General features: G+C 40.3%; 1 protein-coding gene across 5 annotated transcripts in view; it reads left to right on the forward strand.

Annotated features, from left to right (window-relative positions):
- The first annotated feature begins 16,047 nt into the window (after positions 1–16,047).
- UGGT2 (UDP-glucose glycoprotein glucosyltransferase 2) overlaps positions 16,048–18,241 on the forward strand; it is an 83,981-nt gene continuing 81,787 nt past the window's right edge. For all 5 annotated transcript variants that reach the window (XR_015771845.1, XM_005516800.3, XM_014251877.2 and 2 more), the window contains exons 1-2: positions 16,048–16,335; positions 17,086–17,168. Coding sequence is in view for 4 of the 5 variants with exons in the window: in XM_005516800.3 (XP_005516857.1) it covers positions 16,133–16,335; positions 17,086–17,168 (286 nt within the window). In the remaining variant the exon portion in view is untranslated. The remainder of the gene's footprint in view (positions 16,336–17,085; positions 17,169–18,241) is intronic.

An 18,241-nucleotide genomic window follows, 5' to 3' on the forward strand; every position in this document is an offset into this window, starting at 1 on the left:
CCGGCCGCTGCCGGGACGGCCGCCCCGCTCGGATCCCGCAGCCGAGGGGCGCCCGGCTGCATCCCCGTCGGCATGGTCCTGGCAGGCGGGCTGCCGCGGCTCGCTCCGCTCAGCCCAGCGCGCCGCGCCGCACCCCGCCCGAGGCGGCCATCCCGCGCCCGCTGCCCGCGGCTGGGCGCCGAGCGCCGTGCCCGGAACGCGCTGCCCGGCGGCGGCCGCACAGCTCCGCTCCCGATCCCGCTCCGCCGCAACTCCAGCCCAAACACAGCGCCCGGCTCCCGGCGGGGCGCGCCCCGCCCCCGCCCCCCGACCAATCGCGGCCGGGCCGGCCGGCCAGCCAGCCAATGGGCGGGCCCAGCATGCCGGCCCTGCCGCCAATGGGAGCGGCCGGCGGCCCGGCGTGGGCGGGGGGAGCCGCCCCGCGCTCTCCTCCAGGTACCGGACCGGGACCGGCCGCGCGTGGAGCGGGAGCGGGGGCGGGAGGCGGAAGCGGCCAGTGGAACGGGCCGGGGGCGCAGCCAGGTGAGCGGGCTCCGTTAGGTTCCTCATTTCCCATCCATTTCCCGCAGGGAGCGGGTGTCTGGCGCCATTCGCGGTGGTACGGCCGTGATTATAACCGTAAGTGCTTCATACCGGGAGGTCGGACAGCACCGATCACCCCACAGATTACCTAGCTAATTGTAGGTTAGCTGGTACGCGGCGCTGCTGGTTCTTGTAGACTACAAAGCACAAAGTCCCAAACCATGAGCCCCCTTTGCAGAACACTTTTACCTCCCCGAGGCAATAGCTTCGGTTCCCCAGCAGCGCAGCTGCTCCATTGAAGTGTCAAAGATTACTTTTCAATCCCTCTTATGTGTTTACAACAACCCACATCCTGAAACTGTTGTTTTCCCTACTGGAAATTATTCTTTTTTCAACAGATATCCAAATGTTCAGCCCGCTAAAATGAGACCCTTCAGATCACACTCCACTGAGTTTTGCTAAAACCACCCCCCCACACACACTGTTTTGCCTGCAGTGTGCTCCCCATAATGTTAAGTCTGTTACAAACACTTCATATCCAAAACCAAGCCTCATATGGCTCCTGGATTACAATATATTAATATGCAAAGCATTTTGTCTTAGAACTGATTGCACATCTCGCTTATTTAATTACAGAATGCTTTTATTTACTGAGGGGTTAATTAGATATCTGACAGTGCTAAAGCAACTTTTTTGCTCAACTCTAAAGACAGCTTCACTTCTGCAAGGCTGATAACAGAAGAGCAGTGCCTTCCCATGGGACCACTTAACTTTAGAACTTATAAAAATAGACAAATGTATTTTAAACTGAAGACTTTTTATATAGAAACAGAGAGTACTTGGATTTTTGGGGGTAGAGTATCCGCTTCCATTAAAGCTTGCCAGAAGTTTTAAAAATTACCAGAAAATGGTCTAAACAGAAGGAGCTCAAACTGTAAATGCCCATAAGAACAACAGCCTACACACTCACCTCCTGACATCTACCACATATGCATGCACACTCCCAACGTCCCATAGTAGTGTTGGGGTATTACACCAGTAAAAGTCTGACAGTGGCAAATTTTTGGGTCTTGCCAAACATGAAAAGAGATGCACTTCTACATTCACTGAATTTTTTTTTAAGGAGAACACCATGGATTACTTGGTGAAATTCATCCTCATACAGCCATGCACCATGGTACTGGAAGTCCTTACATCCTTTGGAAGAATTCAGTGTCTGGTGTCAAACAAACCTATTTAGTCTTCTTCCTCTAATGACAAGAGATGTGCACTCACTGACTCTTATTGAAGTAGAAAACAGCATTTTTATCTTGAAAAATCACCGTGTTCTTTTCCAGCATGAGCAGCAGAGCACCCATCTTCTCTCTAGGGAGACCAGACTCTCTTCTCTGCTTTGGCCACCACCGTGCTCACCTTTCAGATTCCCTGTGCCTCCAAAGTGTGGACTTAATGAGGTTGTCTTCTAACCTCTTTCTTTTTCTAGGTGACACAAAGCCTATCCTAGAGAAATTTAAATATTTATATGTGTAAGGTAAGAGCATTTTGTTCGTATCTCAGCCTATTCACTGCTTAACAAGAAATATGGCTAAATTCATTTGAAATAGAAGTGCTGCTAAAGTACTTAGACTCAAGTATCTCTTCTGATGCTTTTAGCATGATACAGGAATATCATAATTCAGAATTTTTTCATTAAATACCAGATTGTTAACACTGTACCTTCATCTCCATGAAAAGGAGCTCAAAACTAAAGTTGCTAAACAGAAACACTCAATTTCAGTAGAATTTTAAATTCTTATTTATTTAAACTTACACAAGACAGTTACCAATTCATGAAGACTGGTAAAAAAAAAATAATAGAATAGATGTACAAGAGAAGTAAAAATATTTATAATGATGTTTAGCTGAAAAAATTTTACTTTTAAAAGGTTCTCCTTTTCCCGAAACTAGAAGTTACTTTGCAGCCACATGAATCAATGTATTTATGCAGCTTTCAAAGGCAGGCTTTTACTTACAAATTTGAATGCTCTAAATGATGGCCTGTGGACCACACTTTATGTAGAGTCACAAACCATGGCACAATCAACAACATAGAGTTTTCATTTGGTAGTAGTTTATGTTCTCTTTATAGAGGCCCACATTACTATGCAAGTCCCTGTGGAATTAAGTTCTAATAAAATCATTTAGCTTCTTTGCAAGTCCATGGCTGTAACTCCTTAGCATCAATGGAGCAATGAAAAGGGTCATTTTGAAAACAGTCGTGTTCCCGTTGATTTAATGGGATCATGACTGGGTTAAAAATGAAGCCCTAAAAGTTGCAAACAGTGCTCAATCACAACATTTTCCCTTTCAAACATAACTCATCTACAAATCTCCAATGAGACTTTAACTACAAGGAAAATACAAAGTCAGTCAAAAGCTAATTTTGAGACAATTTCAGGCAGAATACCTTCACCTGTTAAAATTTACATGCCAAATCTACCATAATTTCTACCAGAAACAGGCTAATATGTAAAAGTGTTCCACAGAAAAATATTTTAGAATTCCAATGCAGTATATCCCTTGTCCTTGCCAATTCCCAGGCTCAACACATCTTCCAAGTTTCTAAAAACAAAAATTGGCATACTTACAACATATTTTAAAGGAAATTACAGTACTTGCTAGTCTGAAGCATTGGGCATGTGAAACAGTGTCAGTGCCAGCATCAAGGTTTGTACAAAATGCATGAGTAAGCAAGTGATATTTCATAAACCAAAGGTACAAAAACGTGATTTCATTTAGCAATTACATGTCTGACAAGGTTAACATCTAATAGATCCGTTAATGTAAAATGAAAGTGACACCTACCTCGCTGGTTTCTTTAAATTATTTATCACTGCTTGACCTGTGCTGTTTCAATACTTGTAGCCAGTTGATATTTCCAATAAACCAGTTTTTCATCATGCAGCAAGTCCCAGGTGTTTCCTTTGTCATGAGGATAGAAATTGTTAAATAAATGAATGCTAACTTCAGTAGTTTGTCTGGGATTAATTTGTTTCAATGTTTAAAGCATAAACCTCCCTTATTTTTTGTTAGATTAAATTCTAGTATGTGCTCTTATCAAACCTTCATTTCAATGGCACACTGAGTGCCTTATTCTTCCTTGTAAAACAATTTATGCATTATACTGCCAGCAACATATTTCTTGTAAAGTTGCAATTCAGCATAAGGCTTGTTACTCTACACTTCTGCTTGTCATTCCTTTTCTGGGTGTAATAATATTATTAAACCTATGACCACCTTTAATTTCCTTTACTCAGAGTGCAACCCCTACAGAAACAATGCTTTCAATGTCTCATATGTGCCAGTCCATATGCAGGAGCTTCTGCAAGTCATTCCTTACACTACACTGCTGCATGCTTTCCTTATGAGAGAAAGGATCAGCTATATTACACTTTGAGTAGTCGTAATTCCACCTCTATAAGACACTGACCTTGTACAACTGGAACATGATAAATTGCTTCCAACATTCTAGTATTTTTCTTTTTTTCTTTGTTTGCAACCATATAACTCCTCATAGAACTAATGCAATACCTTTCAATACCTTTATTTAGGTTACAATGGTTGCGAAGATAGTTTCCCAATAAAGGAACATATCTGACAACTTTGAGCTACATTCTTTTAGATAATGCCAAAACAAGATATTTAAAGGCAGATTCCATTTCTACCAGGTAAGCTTGGTCATCTTTTGTTTTTTCACTCCTGGGCTTTGCAACGGGGACATCTAGCAGAATAAAGAATCACCAAATGTTCAAACCTTGTTTGGGCATGTGCCAACTAGCACTCTCTCAGACAAATCCTGGATATAATTTGGCAGTCAACCATTCCAGAAAGCATTTCCCACCAGCACTCAGTGACCAAGATTATAGCTTCAGTGTAGGTCCGACCATGTCACACTATTTCAGTACCCAAGACAGTTTCTGAACATGTTTAATGTACTAATAGAGACAACACTGCTGAGCATTTGCAGGTTTCAATTTAAGCAAGAAAAATTTGTGTTCACCCTCTTTCATTTTGTACTGTGACGTAACCAAGTTACACTTACAAAACTCAGCTTGAAGTTACAGTGTGTTAGCTAGCAAAGAAAATCTCTGGCATGCAAGGCAGCATATGGGCTTACTGGAGTCCACTGCCCAGACAATAGCACTCAGGGAGCCTTGCTGGTATCCAGCAATAATCCCTGCTCAAACTAGGATGATGCTAAGCAAATTAGCCAAAGGGCTTCTGGCTGCTGTTGCCATTCAAAAGATGTGTGTGGCTTCATGATGTGGCCAGATAGAATCGGTGAGCAGGAAGATATTTTTGAATGAAGTGAGAAATATTCCAATTATTGAAATCATATCAAATGACAAGCAGCCAAAGGGAGAAAACAAAGAGTATGAAATAGAGGGTGGGTTTTTGCAATCCCAGACTCTCAACACAGGGTGCTTGCATATGCTATCTACAATCAGAATCTGCAACATGAGGGCAGCATGAGGAAAGCATTTCACCGGACACAGGAAATTGTTCTCTCATTTCTGCCCTGTACATAGAAAAAATTAAGTGTCCTCACACATATTCCTTCCAGCCCTCAGCCTTCTGAATCTAGCAGTATTTTTGATGTAAACTCATAGAGTGTAGAAAAGCCTTTGGGTACTTATTACAGATAAAAGGCATGTCACCTGCACCACATCCACACTTATTTTTCCACATTTGTGTCCAAATGGAGATGCTTCAGACTCAGTCACTCTGCTAACCATGTGAAAGATATCACTACTGCATTTACTGCATATGGAGTTTTGGTTTTCCTAGTAAAGAACAGTCTAGCAGCATGTGATAAACTCCCTTGTTTAAAGATTAGGGTGTCCAAGAAGTCAGCACCCACATTTTCATGTTGCAGCTTCGTCTCTGATCAGGGAGGTCAATCAACAGAGACATACATGTCTTCTGAAATTGGTGCATGCTTCCTCCTGCCTAACAAAAACTAACAAATATTCCTATCAACACTCCCACCGAGACCCCAAAACGGCTCATGCGGCAATGTATAGGAATTGCAAGACTGTGTAATGCTGCCACCTGGTGATAAGCGTCACAGAAGCATCTACTTACTCCTAGCATCACACGAAAGCCATTTACTTCCTTTCAGGTGCTCTTAATCCGCAAGGACCCATCAAATGTCACTTATCCAACTATCAGTTCATCTTGAGCACCTCTGCTTGTGCTTAGAAGTGAAATTTTCAACTCAAATGGAAAATTTGATGTTTTCAAAGTTATGAAGGCCATATCTTGTCTTTTCCTTCAAAACAGACTTCTAGATATGCCATGGACAGACATAGACTTATCGTGATCCAAATCCCCATCACAACTCTATATGAAGTCTAGAAACTTTAGAGTTTTCTGAGAAAAAACTGAAGTAATATTAGAAATGAGCCACTAGACCTTCCCTCTGTCTCTCCTTTTTTTTTTTTTTTTTTTTTTTTAATATTTTCAGTCTTTGGGGTGTAATGTAAAAATAATAAACAAACAAACAAAAGGCAAAACCAAAAAGCCCCAAAAGAAACAACAAAAAAACCTTCCAAGAAGTTTCCCTCTCCAAGATGGAAAAAAACCCATTTTGGTAATATATGATCTCTGAGTCCTTCATCTGATCTCTGTGGGATAGAGGTGGAAAATGAAGAAAAAACATGGAAAATGGTAGATCAGGCTGAACTTCTAGCACCCCTATCTGGGTTTCACAGCTGTCTGCAAGTCTGAACCTTTCTTTTATAACTTACCTCCAATCCCTTAGCGAGAATCACAGCAAGCTGAGAACTGCTATCACTTCCTGGGCTGCTGCTATTTTGTACAAGACCTTTCTTGGATTCTTTTCAGAAAGCCAACCTGGACCCTTTGAAGTTTAAATTCAAGAACTGCACTTTTTAATGTGCTGCTATGAGAATTTTTAGAACAATTCAGTCCTCTTCTTCAGGGATTTTTCGTAACTCTTTTTTATTTAACTATCATTCTGGAAGCACCTAAAGGCATGCAATCAGAGGTTCTTCCCTAACATATGGCCATACAAAGATTTAATATTTTCTCTTTGTGTATTCATAATATATAGGAATGGTAATATTTATTCGTTAAATTATCCTCCCTAGATCAGTGAAATACTGGTCCCATCATCAGCTAAAAGTTCAGTTGGACTTCTGGAAAAGGCCGAGAGGAATTCAGGTTTAATGCTGAAGGGATGTAAATTATTTCACAGCTGAGGCTGCAGCAGAATTACTCCTATTGCCTCAAATCTGGCCAATCTACAACAGTCACAGCACAGAAAAGTCAGTAGCATTGTAGGTGAGAAGTTAGAAACTTATACTCAGTTTGACATCCCGGTTTGAGACATCTGTCTCTGGCAATAATTTATCTTATGATCTTGGATTAAAGTATGTTGGGAACTGTAATTACCATGAGAACTAGGAATTCTAACCTATAATGACAATCTGTGGCAGCAAATGTCAAGACAAAAATAGTTCTCCTAAGCCTCAGCAGAGGGAAGGATCTGTTGGCCTTGCAGTTCATTTGCAACAGACCAGTGACTACGTAAGAAATATGAGAAGGAAGAAAAATTGTTCAACACTGTGACAGGTTTGAGATGAATAAACTGTAAATTCAGAGGGAGAGTTGAGGTGAAGATTGCTGGAGTGTTCAGATTAAGAATTGGCAAAAAATAAGGGAATAATTCTTTGGCTGTCAGAAAAAGGAGATCAAAATATAGATTGGTCAAAGCAGTTTGTTTGACCAAGGGGTCTAAGGGCATCTCACATTGAAGTGGTTCAGTGAGAAGCATGTACCTAGAAACTACCAACACTGCATGTCATCTTGTGGCAAAACACAAACTGGAACAGAATAAGAATTGCATTGCTAAGAGAAGACAGAGATGATCCACAGCAGTGTAGTCCCACTGTGGCTTGCAGACCATTGATGGTGAATGAAATACCAGAATCTGATCTGTAAAATAATTAGCAGCTCTGTACCCTCTTCCATGGTTTTGGGCAAGCATAACTGAGAATTGACAAGCATTAAAATATTCAAATTGATGCTTGTAACATAAAAATTCACATGCTATAAATGTATTTTATTTAAATACAGATGTTTTTAGCACAGTTATCATCTTTCCCAACTGCTAAGAAATAGTAGGGTGCAAGTTGTCCAGACGTTTTATAATTGCATTCCTTTAATAAAGTGTTTGGAAACCCCAAATTTATAGCAAGGCTGTGGGGAAAACAGGAGCTTACACTTTCTTTTGAAAGGAAGACTCTTCGAAAGATTCTTTTGAAAAAATTTGCTGGGGCCTCCAGCAAACAGGATTTCACTTGTCATTCATTAGTATCACAGAGTAGACCTATAATTTAACCTTAATCCTTTCAGAAGGCCCAAGTTTATCGACCTAATATACTATAGTAAGTTCTTGTTGACAACTGCCAGTTATCAAAATTATAGTATGAACAGAAGTATATCAAATGTGAATAACCACTACAAGCAGTGTATTTCTGATTTAACTTCATTTAATGTAGGAAATCAGGATCAAAGAATAACGGGAACCCAAATTAAAGCCATGTTTTCCAAACAGAAACCTATCTTTATTACAATTTAATAGACAAGCATAACTTTCCTGTAGTTTGAGGTGTTAATTCTGTGTGATTACCATATGGTAATCACATAGAATTGTGACCATTTAATTTATAATGATCATTTTATTTCAGAGACAAAGTTACTCAAAAGAGGATGCATCAAGATAGCATTGATCCAGCACTAATCCTGTTGCCTTCTTTTTTCCTTCCTTTTTGTGTCATCAGTGTCCCACAATTTGGAGCTGCACACTGCTCCTTTAGCAGCACTAAGGATGGGGAGGAAAAGCTCATCCCACTGCTCTTCCCAGCAGAAGGATACAGGAGATAGAGGTAGCAGCAGTTGGCACATGAGGAGTTAAACGATTTGCTTTTCTTTAACAACACTTCATTTCTGCCCTCAAAGTTTATCTACATTAAAATATTCTAAATGTAGTGTGTTTCTGTAAGTCTAATTATATGCGGCATGCGAAAACATATTTGATAATCACATTGCTAATTACGTGCAATCACTTCAATACACAGGTGCAAAGCTCCAGAAATATGCATATTTTAATCACTTTGTATATAGATATAAGCCACAACTTTTTATCTAAGTGTTCAGTGATTCCTTATTTTTCTGGGACTACACTTCTTTGGATTTTTGACTGGCTAGTGCCAGAGAAAGAAATATACTAGGCTACTACAAATCTGGAATTTAATTTATATGTATATGTTCCAGGAATTACAATTCCTGTAATTCCTTACTTTTCCATGGTTTATGAACATTTTAAAGCACACATTTTATAATTTATTGATGGATATAGCATGCTGACTTCAGAGATATAGGAATCATAATTTTTATTTTTCATCTGGGAGCTTTAATTCTCAGAGTGTTCCTTTAGTAAAAATTTGCCTGGAAAATCATATATATGTGCATGGAAATGCATCTTCTCCAGTTTGCATTAAACTCAAAAGACCTTCTTAATGGTTTAAAAACAGAAGGTCATAAAAATCTTGAGCACTAAATTCACTTTCATTATATTTGTAATGGCTTGTGGCTGCACTTTTTGCTTCTCTTTCATTTACATGTAACTTACTTTTTACATTGATTTTTAAAGATGCCTTCACCAAATGGATTGCAATTATCTTTGTGTGTAAATCATAAAAATTGCAATTTTTATATACTCAGATTAACTGAAAAGGACATAAAATATTGATTTGCATAATTCAAAAGTAATATTTCAGTTTTCCCTCTAAAGATATTTAGTAAAAATTGCTGGAAGGAATGCTTTAGATTACTTGTCCGTAAGTATTATTTTTCACATTGAAAAGTGAGCTGAAATGACCCCTGACAGACAAAAAACTCATCTACTGGCTGCTTCTAACGTTAACAAAAGGACAGACCAATAGAAGGGACACAGCAAAACCAGAAAAGCAGCATTAAAATTTGTTCCACTGGAAACAAATCTGTCATATTTCACACAATAAAGCAGCCAGCTTGTTCTGTTTCACTTTAGCTACAGAAATTTTTAATTAAAGTAAATTACACTTAAGAGTCACAGAACAGTTGTTACGGGTATTACACGTGCCAGCCACCGTAACAGTGTTCAACAAGGTTTTCATTAAATCAATAAGCCAAAAAGAGACTCTTCTATTAAGTCCTTTTTATAAGTAGTGCTACAGCTTAAGCTGGGTGCTCCCAAAAAAAGACCCCAAACAAAGAAATTGCTGGGCAATTATGCCCTTAGAAGTTTCCCACCTCTCATGCAACTGATGGGACCAGTAGTAATATTAAGCTCATGATAGGCACAACATGAAGCACGATGAGATTCATCTAAATATGAGGAAAAGCTTCTTTACTGTGGGGATGACAGAGCACTGACACTGGCTGCCCAGAGAGTTTGTGAAGATACTAAAAACCTGCCTGGACATGATCCTGTGCACCTGCTCTAGGTGAACCTGCTTTAGCAGGGGCTTAGACTACATGATCTCCAGAGGCCTCTTCCAGCTCCAATCACAGTGATTCTGTCTGGGGCCTTCCCATTCTTCCTTGTGTCCCTTCACTGTCTCTACATAGTGTCTGGGCCACTTCTCTCTAAGGCTGAAGCTTCTGCTGGTGATTGTAATATCCTTATCTTCTGACTTGAACTGGCTCTGGGGCCTTCTTTTACTTGACCATAACATATGCTGAAAATATCTAGGTGAAAGTTTACAGCTTGCAGCCTACAACTTCAGCAACTTTATCTACTGATGTAAGTTGTGCAAAGCAAATTCTGTATAAGTAGTACACCAAATCACACCACATAGTTTAGGCTGGATGAGTGCACTGGAGGCCAGCTTGCTCTACTCATGCATAAAGCAGGACCAGCTTCAAAGTCACCTCAGGTTGCTCAGCACTTTGTCCAGTCAAGAGTCACAGCATCATAGAAGACAGGTGTAATTCCATGTCACCACTGTGAAATTAAAACAACAAAATGCACAGGAGTTTGGAAGGACATTTTTGTTTGGTGAAACATTGGAGATGGCTGGACAATAGGTGGTGGTTGCTACATCCCTGGAAATATCCAAGGCAGGGGAGATTGGACTAGATGATCTTTGGTGGTCCCTCCCAACCAAACTATTCTATGCTTATGTGATTCTTTCAAGAAGTGTATTATAGTTTTTGTTCCGGCATTAGAAGTGCACTAGCAAGACATTCAAAGGGAAGTGAGGAATAAACACGAGATTTGTCCTTCCAGCTGCTCAGTCACACAAAGCCTGCAAGCCAGCTGGCACCCAGCTCTGCTGTGACCTGAATGCTGCTCCATGCAGAACCAGGAACAGGGAGTTACTGCACAAGTTACCTCTTCCAGAGCCCATGCTGCCTTGCAAGACAATGGTTTCTGCTGAGTCTGTAACCCAGCCTGAGCCAGGAGCTGCTGTGAAAGAGCCCTGCCTCCCAGCCTATGCTATCACTGGAGCACTCCAGATGGTGCAGTCTGCACCCTGTACAGGTGAAAATACAATTGCAATTCTGACCCAGTTTAAAAAGGATAGAAGAGTTTGTTCAAAGAAAAACTGCACTTGGCTTTGAGTAGACAGTACATCATGGGTCTGCAGTCCTCGCTTCTGTCAAAGGTGACTTGACATATTGAGTTGCATATTCAGGACTCACCGTCTAATTTCCCAATTTACATTTTTTTAGGCATTCTGGAAAGGATTCACAATTCTGCTCACTTATCTGACTAAAAAGGAAAAATCGCTGATATACTTTGTCGTACAGGTACATTTCATCTTTATATTTTCCATCTTGCATGTATCAATAGCATCTTTTGATCCCTACATGATAGGCCTACAGTTCAAATCCTACTACCCTATTCTGGGAAATAGTGTATTTTCTCAGTGAGTACACCTGTACCTTCACACTAAAGTCTCTTTTGGTGCTGGTGTGGCACTATGTGGCCAGAATTGTAGGCACTGAGGCACTTCATTGCACATACCAGCTTATCAATTAATGTAAAAATACTCACCTTTGCACATTTTATTTATAAATATTTTATCTTCTGAAGTTATAATCTCCCCAACAGTTGCATGTGACAAATCATGTCTAATATACGAGTATGTGGCTATTATTTGAATCATCAACAATGGTGATTTAATAACTTATTGTGAATTTTAGGCTAAATTATATATCATCAGTATATCACCTGTGTTCCTTTCACTGAGTACATAGATTCACAACTTACAACTAGAAAAAGAAGGAAAAATGTTCTTTTTTTCAACACCCAAACACCTCACAGCATGTTGTAAATAAGAGATTAATTATGAGCACAGGTCAGTTAACAACCAAGATTGTTAGTTGGCATCAGAAGTGCCAACTCATGCTACATGATGAGTTTGACACAGGAATAATAAAGTAAGATTTAGCCTAGACAAACTCAGAAAAACCCTGCAACATTGTAGATAAGCCCTGCAGTTACCCACTGGTGCAGTTTGTTGCTCAGATTTGGCATGGTAGGAGCCAGGGCAATACAAAAATCAATACAACCACACTGTTTGTTGGCACAGCAGAACAGTGGCATTGCTTATGAACTTGAGCCAGTATCCCAATTGAGCTGCATCCCCCATTACGAGCACATTTTACTGTTCTCCACAGTACAGACATGCCCAGAGTTTTTTAGGAAGTTTATTAACCTGATCCAGGAAGTATATTCTCCAGATCTTTGAGGTGTATAATTTTAAATAACAGGCTGTAACTTCTGTGTTTATTTCACAAAGCAAAATGTTGCTTCAGCTTCCTTTTTTTCTCTTTTTCTTTTTTTTTTTTTTTCTTTTCAGTAAAAGTTGGAAAGAGAAGCATCCTGGCAGCAAGCTATTTACTATCCCTGCAGCTGTATGCATGGGCATGGCAAAGCAGCATAAATTCTCATTGCTAGAAAGTTGCCACTGAGCAGATTCTGTAAGCTGTTGAAACCAGGCTTATATTACTTCTGCATCATTTTTTCTTTCACTGGTTCATCCCTGTAAATAAAAATAAAAGGTTAACAGACTATGAAACATATTTTGTATGGTCTGCTCCAGAACAACACTATATTGAGATATGCTAATCAAAAAACTATGGCTGGTCTATAATGGAATGGAAAAAAAGTGATGCAGTACAGAATCCTTTTAGGATTTAGGAATCTTTTTAGGGAAACACCTTAAATGCCTGTCATAGTAGCGACTTTGACAGGTTCTGAAGAGAACCTAACAAAATCTAACAAAATCTTCCAATCTAACAAAAGATAAAAGGATGCCAGCAGCTACTGCTCAGGAGGCCATCAGTTAACCAGTTACATAACCACGTAACAGGAATATCTTTTGGTTAGTGTTTGACATTTACATTACCTCCAAATTAGGGAGAAAGGGAGCCTTTCACCATGGAATTGTTTTCAATCTGTTAAGAAAATAAAGTTTTATTTTCAGCTAACTGAATACGCTGATGAAGCTCAACTTATTTTCACTTACTGCAACTGTTTCTATAAAACAGACATAGCTTGCTGTGACTTACTAAACATTTGCATCTTATGGAGAAGCATTCATTAATCATTCCCGCTATTCACACTGAAACTGCTATGATAATCAATTCCTATTTGCACAGCTGCGATATGAATAATTTTAAATTTTGGCTCTAATTGTTTTTCTATTCTGCTGAAAAATGGTTTCAAAGAACTAAGAGGTTTTTTCACACACACACATATATATGGAATGTATGTACAAGAATGGCCAAGTGTTATTTGAAATACCTAATTATATAAAATTCTGCTATAAAAATGGAGATTAAGTCTGCTCTCCATCTTCTAGGTTTGCATTTTGTTTAACAGATTAAAATCTCCCTTTCTCAAATATACAGAAACAGATCTTTTTAAAGTGTGTACTGGCTCTTCATGGCTGGAATGTAGTTAAGGTACCAAAGCAAAGTAAAAACTGATAAATATGCAATAGGTTTTAGAAGGAATGCAATGTTCTCTTACAGCACTGTATTTCTTTCCAAGGAGCAATCCAAACTGCATCTTAAGCAATGGATTAGGTTGCCCAGAAAGGTTGTGCAGGTGTCAGCTGTGTATTTTTTTTCAACACTTGACTGGCCCTCAGACCTAACCGTGTTCTTTGTTGGAGGCTGGACTAGAGATCTCCTGAGGTCTCTTCCAATTTAATTTTGCCTATCTGTGATCATAAATTTAAGGCCCCTAATAAAACAATAACCCTAAATGCAAGAGATATCTCAGCAGAGACTCTTTCTGTCTAACAGAGATCTCTGAATTTAAGCAGACAGGATCTTTTCTCAAGAAAACTATTGGACTAGCTATTTTCTGTAGTTCACCACGGACTAACAATCTGACCTTTGATTCAGAGCTACCGCTTTATCTTGCCACTGAATTCAAAGCTAGTTATATTTCCATAGCCAGTGCAAACAGATTTTATTTATCTTCCTGTATGGCAAATCATAAATTGCAACAGCTCAAGATTAAACAAGTACCAGTTTAGGAGTTGACATTTAAGCAACAATAGCAGACTCTTCAATAGCAATATAAAAATGTAACAGAATAACTTTATATAGAAAAGCAATTGATAGATTAGGGTAAGGTGGGTGAATCCATCATCACATTGTATCACACGGAGATGTGAAAAATGCATGGTAAATGTATACACATGGGGAATATGCTATGTACATCTCAGTTTTGCTTGAATAAACATCAAAAAAGCAACTTGCAATTCCTTTAACCATAGGATTACTTGGGCTGGCATATTTTTTTGGTAGATGGTCAATATAAACCAGCTATAGGCTATTCTGTGCAGAACAAGTGTAGTGTGAGCTATTTTAAGTTCATCAAAAGCATTTTGAACTTTGCCAGGGAGTGGTGGAAGTGTGTTTTATCAGTTCATCACATGTGTACTTACTTTATATGGATGGAAGAGTTTGGCCCCATAACTGGGTTGTTAGCATAGAAAGACAAGGGGACCAAACTTACTCATACAGTACTCTAACCACGCCATCCCTGTTAGCAGCAGTGACTCCTGAACTGTCAATATGAAAGAAATGAAACTGCTTAGACAGTGTATCACAGCCTTTCCCCATAGAAAAAATGCTGAATTTTGTTATTTCTAATAGCCTTACACATGAAGCAAGATAAATACTCCTGTGGTTTTCATTATTTTTGCAGAGGTGTATTAAGGCTGCACTACTGGTTTTAGGTATGGTTTACTTAACCTATCAACACTAAAGCTGGCCTCACTGATGTGACACAGTGGTAGCTGGAAATTATCTGAGGTCTTATAAACAGCACAAATTTGTGTGAATAAGTCAAAAAAAGACCAACCACAAAGGCCCTAGGCCGAATTTACATATGAATGACCCTCAGGAGGTATTTTTCATACTCTGACATGATAAATACCAAAAAGCATGTTAAGTACAGGCATTCTGTGAAGGCAAGTTTCTGTACCATAGTTTGCAATGAGCTCTAACGATCCAAACTATAAAATCCATACCCTGCTCCCTGGAGTTACATCCTCACTGGCTCCCACCACCCACGAAGCAACTTTGAGCAGTCAGATGACTGTGCACAAAGGAAATTAAAGCGTATGCAGAAGACATTCCAGGTTTCAGCTTTGAGTTCCATGAGCCATATTTTGGAAAAGGCAATACCCCTATTTTTAATACAGCTGGGGGATGAACAACTATGCAGAGCTGCTCTGTATTGGCATCCCACAACACAGCTCCAGCAGCACCAGTCTCTCTTAGGTCTGAAAAACTGAGGGAATGTAGCAGCTTTGTTGAGGAAATGGAATAAGCTATGGAGATTTTGAACACAGAAAAAAATTAGAAATCAGAGAATGTGAGTCTGAAAATTCCAAGGTAAGCTATCAGAAGGTAGAGGCAGGGTTCCTGTGAAGCCCCCACTTGAGGAAAAAAAGAATATGAAGATGGAAAACAAAACACATCTCAAAATAGAAGTCAGTTTGGAAAACTTGGAAGAAGGGGAAAGTAAATACCTCCGTCTCACAGGAACAACTGCGTATGTGTATTATGTCTGAAGCTACTCACCCAGAGTAAGACTTTTACTACTGTTTGTAGGCTGGTGAAGGCCGAGGGAGAGCAGCCCGCTAGGACACGGCCAGCGGCAGCTTTAGGGAACGCCAGGGCATGGGGCTGCTGTCCTTGGACACAGCCATGTCCCTCCTCAGCCTCCTGCAGCCACCAGTACCCAAGCCTAGGGCACCCTACGTAAATCACACACTTGCACTAAACAACGCGAAACCTTAAAAAAATAAAAAAAAGTAAAAAAATAATAATTTAAAATAACGCGATAGCCCCGACGCCAGCAAAGGGGAGCGGGCCCGCTGGGGGGGCCTCAGGCGAGGGCGCTGTTTCTGCGCTTCCGCGCTCCTGGTGCCACACGGCACACCCCGTTAGTTGGCCGCCCGCTACCTCCCGACAAGGTCGACGTAGCTGGATTGGGCTGGCCGAGGGCGCGGCGCGGTCAGTGTGAATGGGCTGTGCTCAGGGCCCTGCTCGTCTGGCCGTCACTCAGCGCCTCATGGCGGGCTGCGCGGCGCTTCTGTCGCCGGTGCTTCTGCTGGCCCTTCTGTGCCCCCGGCCGTGGCCCTGCGACACCGCTCCGGCCTCCTCACAGCCCGTGACTGCCCGCCTGGCGGCGAAGTGGCCGGCGACCCCCCTGCTGCTGGAGACGAGGTGCGTGCGGCCTTCTCCTCTTCTTTTTCCTTCCGCTCTTCTTCTTCCTTCTGCTCTTCTTTTTCCTTCTGCTTGTCCTGCCAGCGGGCCGTCCTGTCCCGGCTGCCTCCTGGGGAACAGGAGGGTGGAGGGACCCCCTTTTTACCTCCGCTGAGCGGGAAGGAGGGCTGTCCGAGGGGGCTGGCAGCGTTTCTGTCTGTCGGAGGGTGTGTTAAAGTACTTTCTGGATGTGCGGCTGAACTACTTTCTTCCCTCGGAAAGTATTGTGGACAGGACTGGAAACGTTATCCCACACTTCGAAGGAGCTGTAGAAGCAGCTTTATATTTAACCAGCTCAGGCGTTTTGCAGGTCGCTGGGTGGATATTTAGTGGGCCGATTACCCAGCTCCTGCCTTCCGCTGAGTAACGTCTTCGCTTGCCTCCTAATAGTTTGTGCTAAATGAATTGATTTTGATTTTGGAATATCTGTAGAAAAATAGTGAACATTTTGGGGATTTTCCGTAACAAGAGAATAGTCTGCATGCTTTACAGCTCTGATTTTTGTGTTTGGATAGAAATAACTTGGATAGAAATAATAAAAAAATATCTTTTGACCATAAAGTTCAGGTCAGTTTTTGTCCATATATGGACATGGTCATGAATAACATTTGGCTGATGTGTATTTTTTATTTTAAACATCTGAAGGTTTTTACTGTGGTACATCTTCATACAAAATCAACCTATGGACAATTAATTTTTATTTCTAAACAGTGAATTTATTGCAGAAGATGGTAATGAGAAGTTTTGGCAGTTCTTGGAAACTGTGCGGGAATTAACAGTTTATAAGCAAGGAGGTAAGTTAAACAGCATGAAGTTTTTAAAATATTGTCTTGTGCACTGTGTTTAACTTTGAGACACTACACATTAATTAGTTCCAGGAAGGTCAAGCCTGACCCTTCCATTATTGCTTAGTAGGTAGGTTTCTTTCAGAAAGTTGTATTTCAGAAAGCATTTTCCCCTAAGAGCGATACTTGCAGAGGAGTTTAAGAAAGAAAAATGAGGACGGGATGGACTGAACTGCTCTTACAAAATGGAACAGAAGTGTAAAGATTAAGGATTCCTATCTGCTTACATGACTTTCCAAGAGTTAATAGGATATTGAGACTCCCATGTTTTCTGAGAGATGGATCCTTGCAGGGCATAAAATCACACAAATACTAAAATGTGAATGCTAGGAAATGCTAATGGAAAAATTTAAAGAATTATCAGAAAAAGGTTTAATACTTGTACATGGCATGGAGACTGTTTTCTAGGATCAATATTGATGTTTTACAATAAAAACAAAATAGGACTAAAAAAGTCTTGCATGATTAGACAGAAGACTGTTAAGTTGTTAGAAATTTGGAAAGAAGACTGAAGCATAAAATCCATCAAAAGAAACATAAAAAGCCACCCCAGAAGAAGCCTCAGAGAGCAGTTTACTGGAAATATCCATGGTAATGAAAGACTGGGAGACTTATGGGGCTCTACACCAGGATGGGCAATATTAGACCTGCTTGGTAGGTCAGCAGATGAGCAAGGTGAAAAAGGCTTCAAAACAAGGCTTCATTTTTCTCTTTACTTACAAAATAGTACAACTCTTTAGGCATGAGTGCAGGCATCTAACACTACCACTGGCAGACACTTGAGTGAAATTGAATGTTACATTAATAGTCAAAAGATAAAAAATTGTAGAAAGATCTTGCAGAAAAGAGCAGTGATAAGTGCAGGTACATGACAAATGCTGTATATGGGAGAGAGGACTTGAGAAAGAATTTCAACAATTTCAACAATTTTCAACAGTTGTGACTGACTGAATACAACTTTAAAAAGATTGTGGTGTGCATATGATAATGTTATTTGAGTTCTCAGTAGTGCCCCAAAGTAG

Source organism: Pseudopodoces humilis, chromosome 2 (genome assembly GCF_049639895.1).
Source record: "Pseudopodoces humilis isolate 2021_Gansu_Grassland_sample_001 chromosome 2, ASM4963989v1, whole genome shotgun sequence".
NCBI classification, from domain to species: domain Eukaryota; kingdom Metazoa; phylum Chordata; class Aves; order Passeriformes; family Paridae; genus Pseudopodoces; species Pseudopodoces humilis.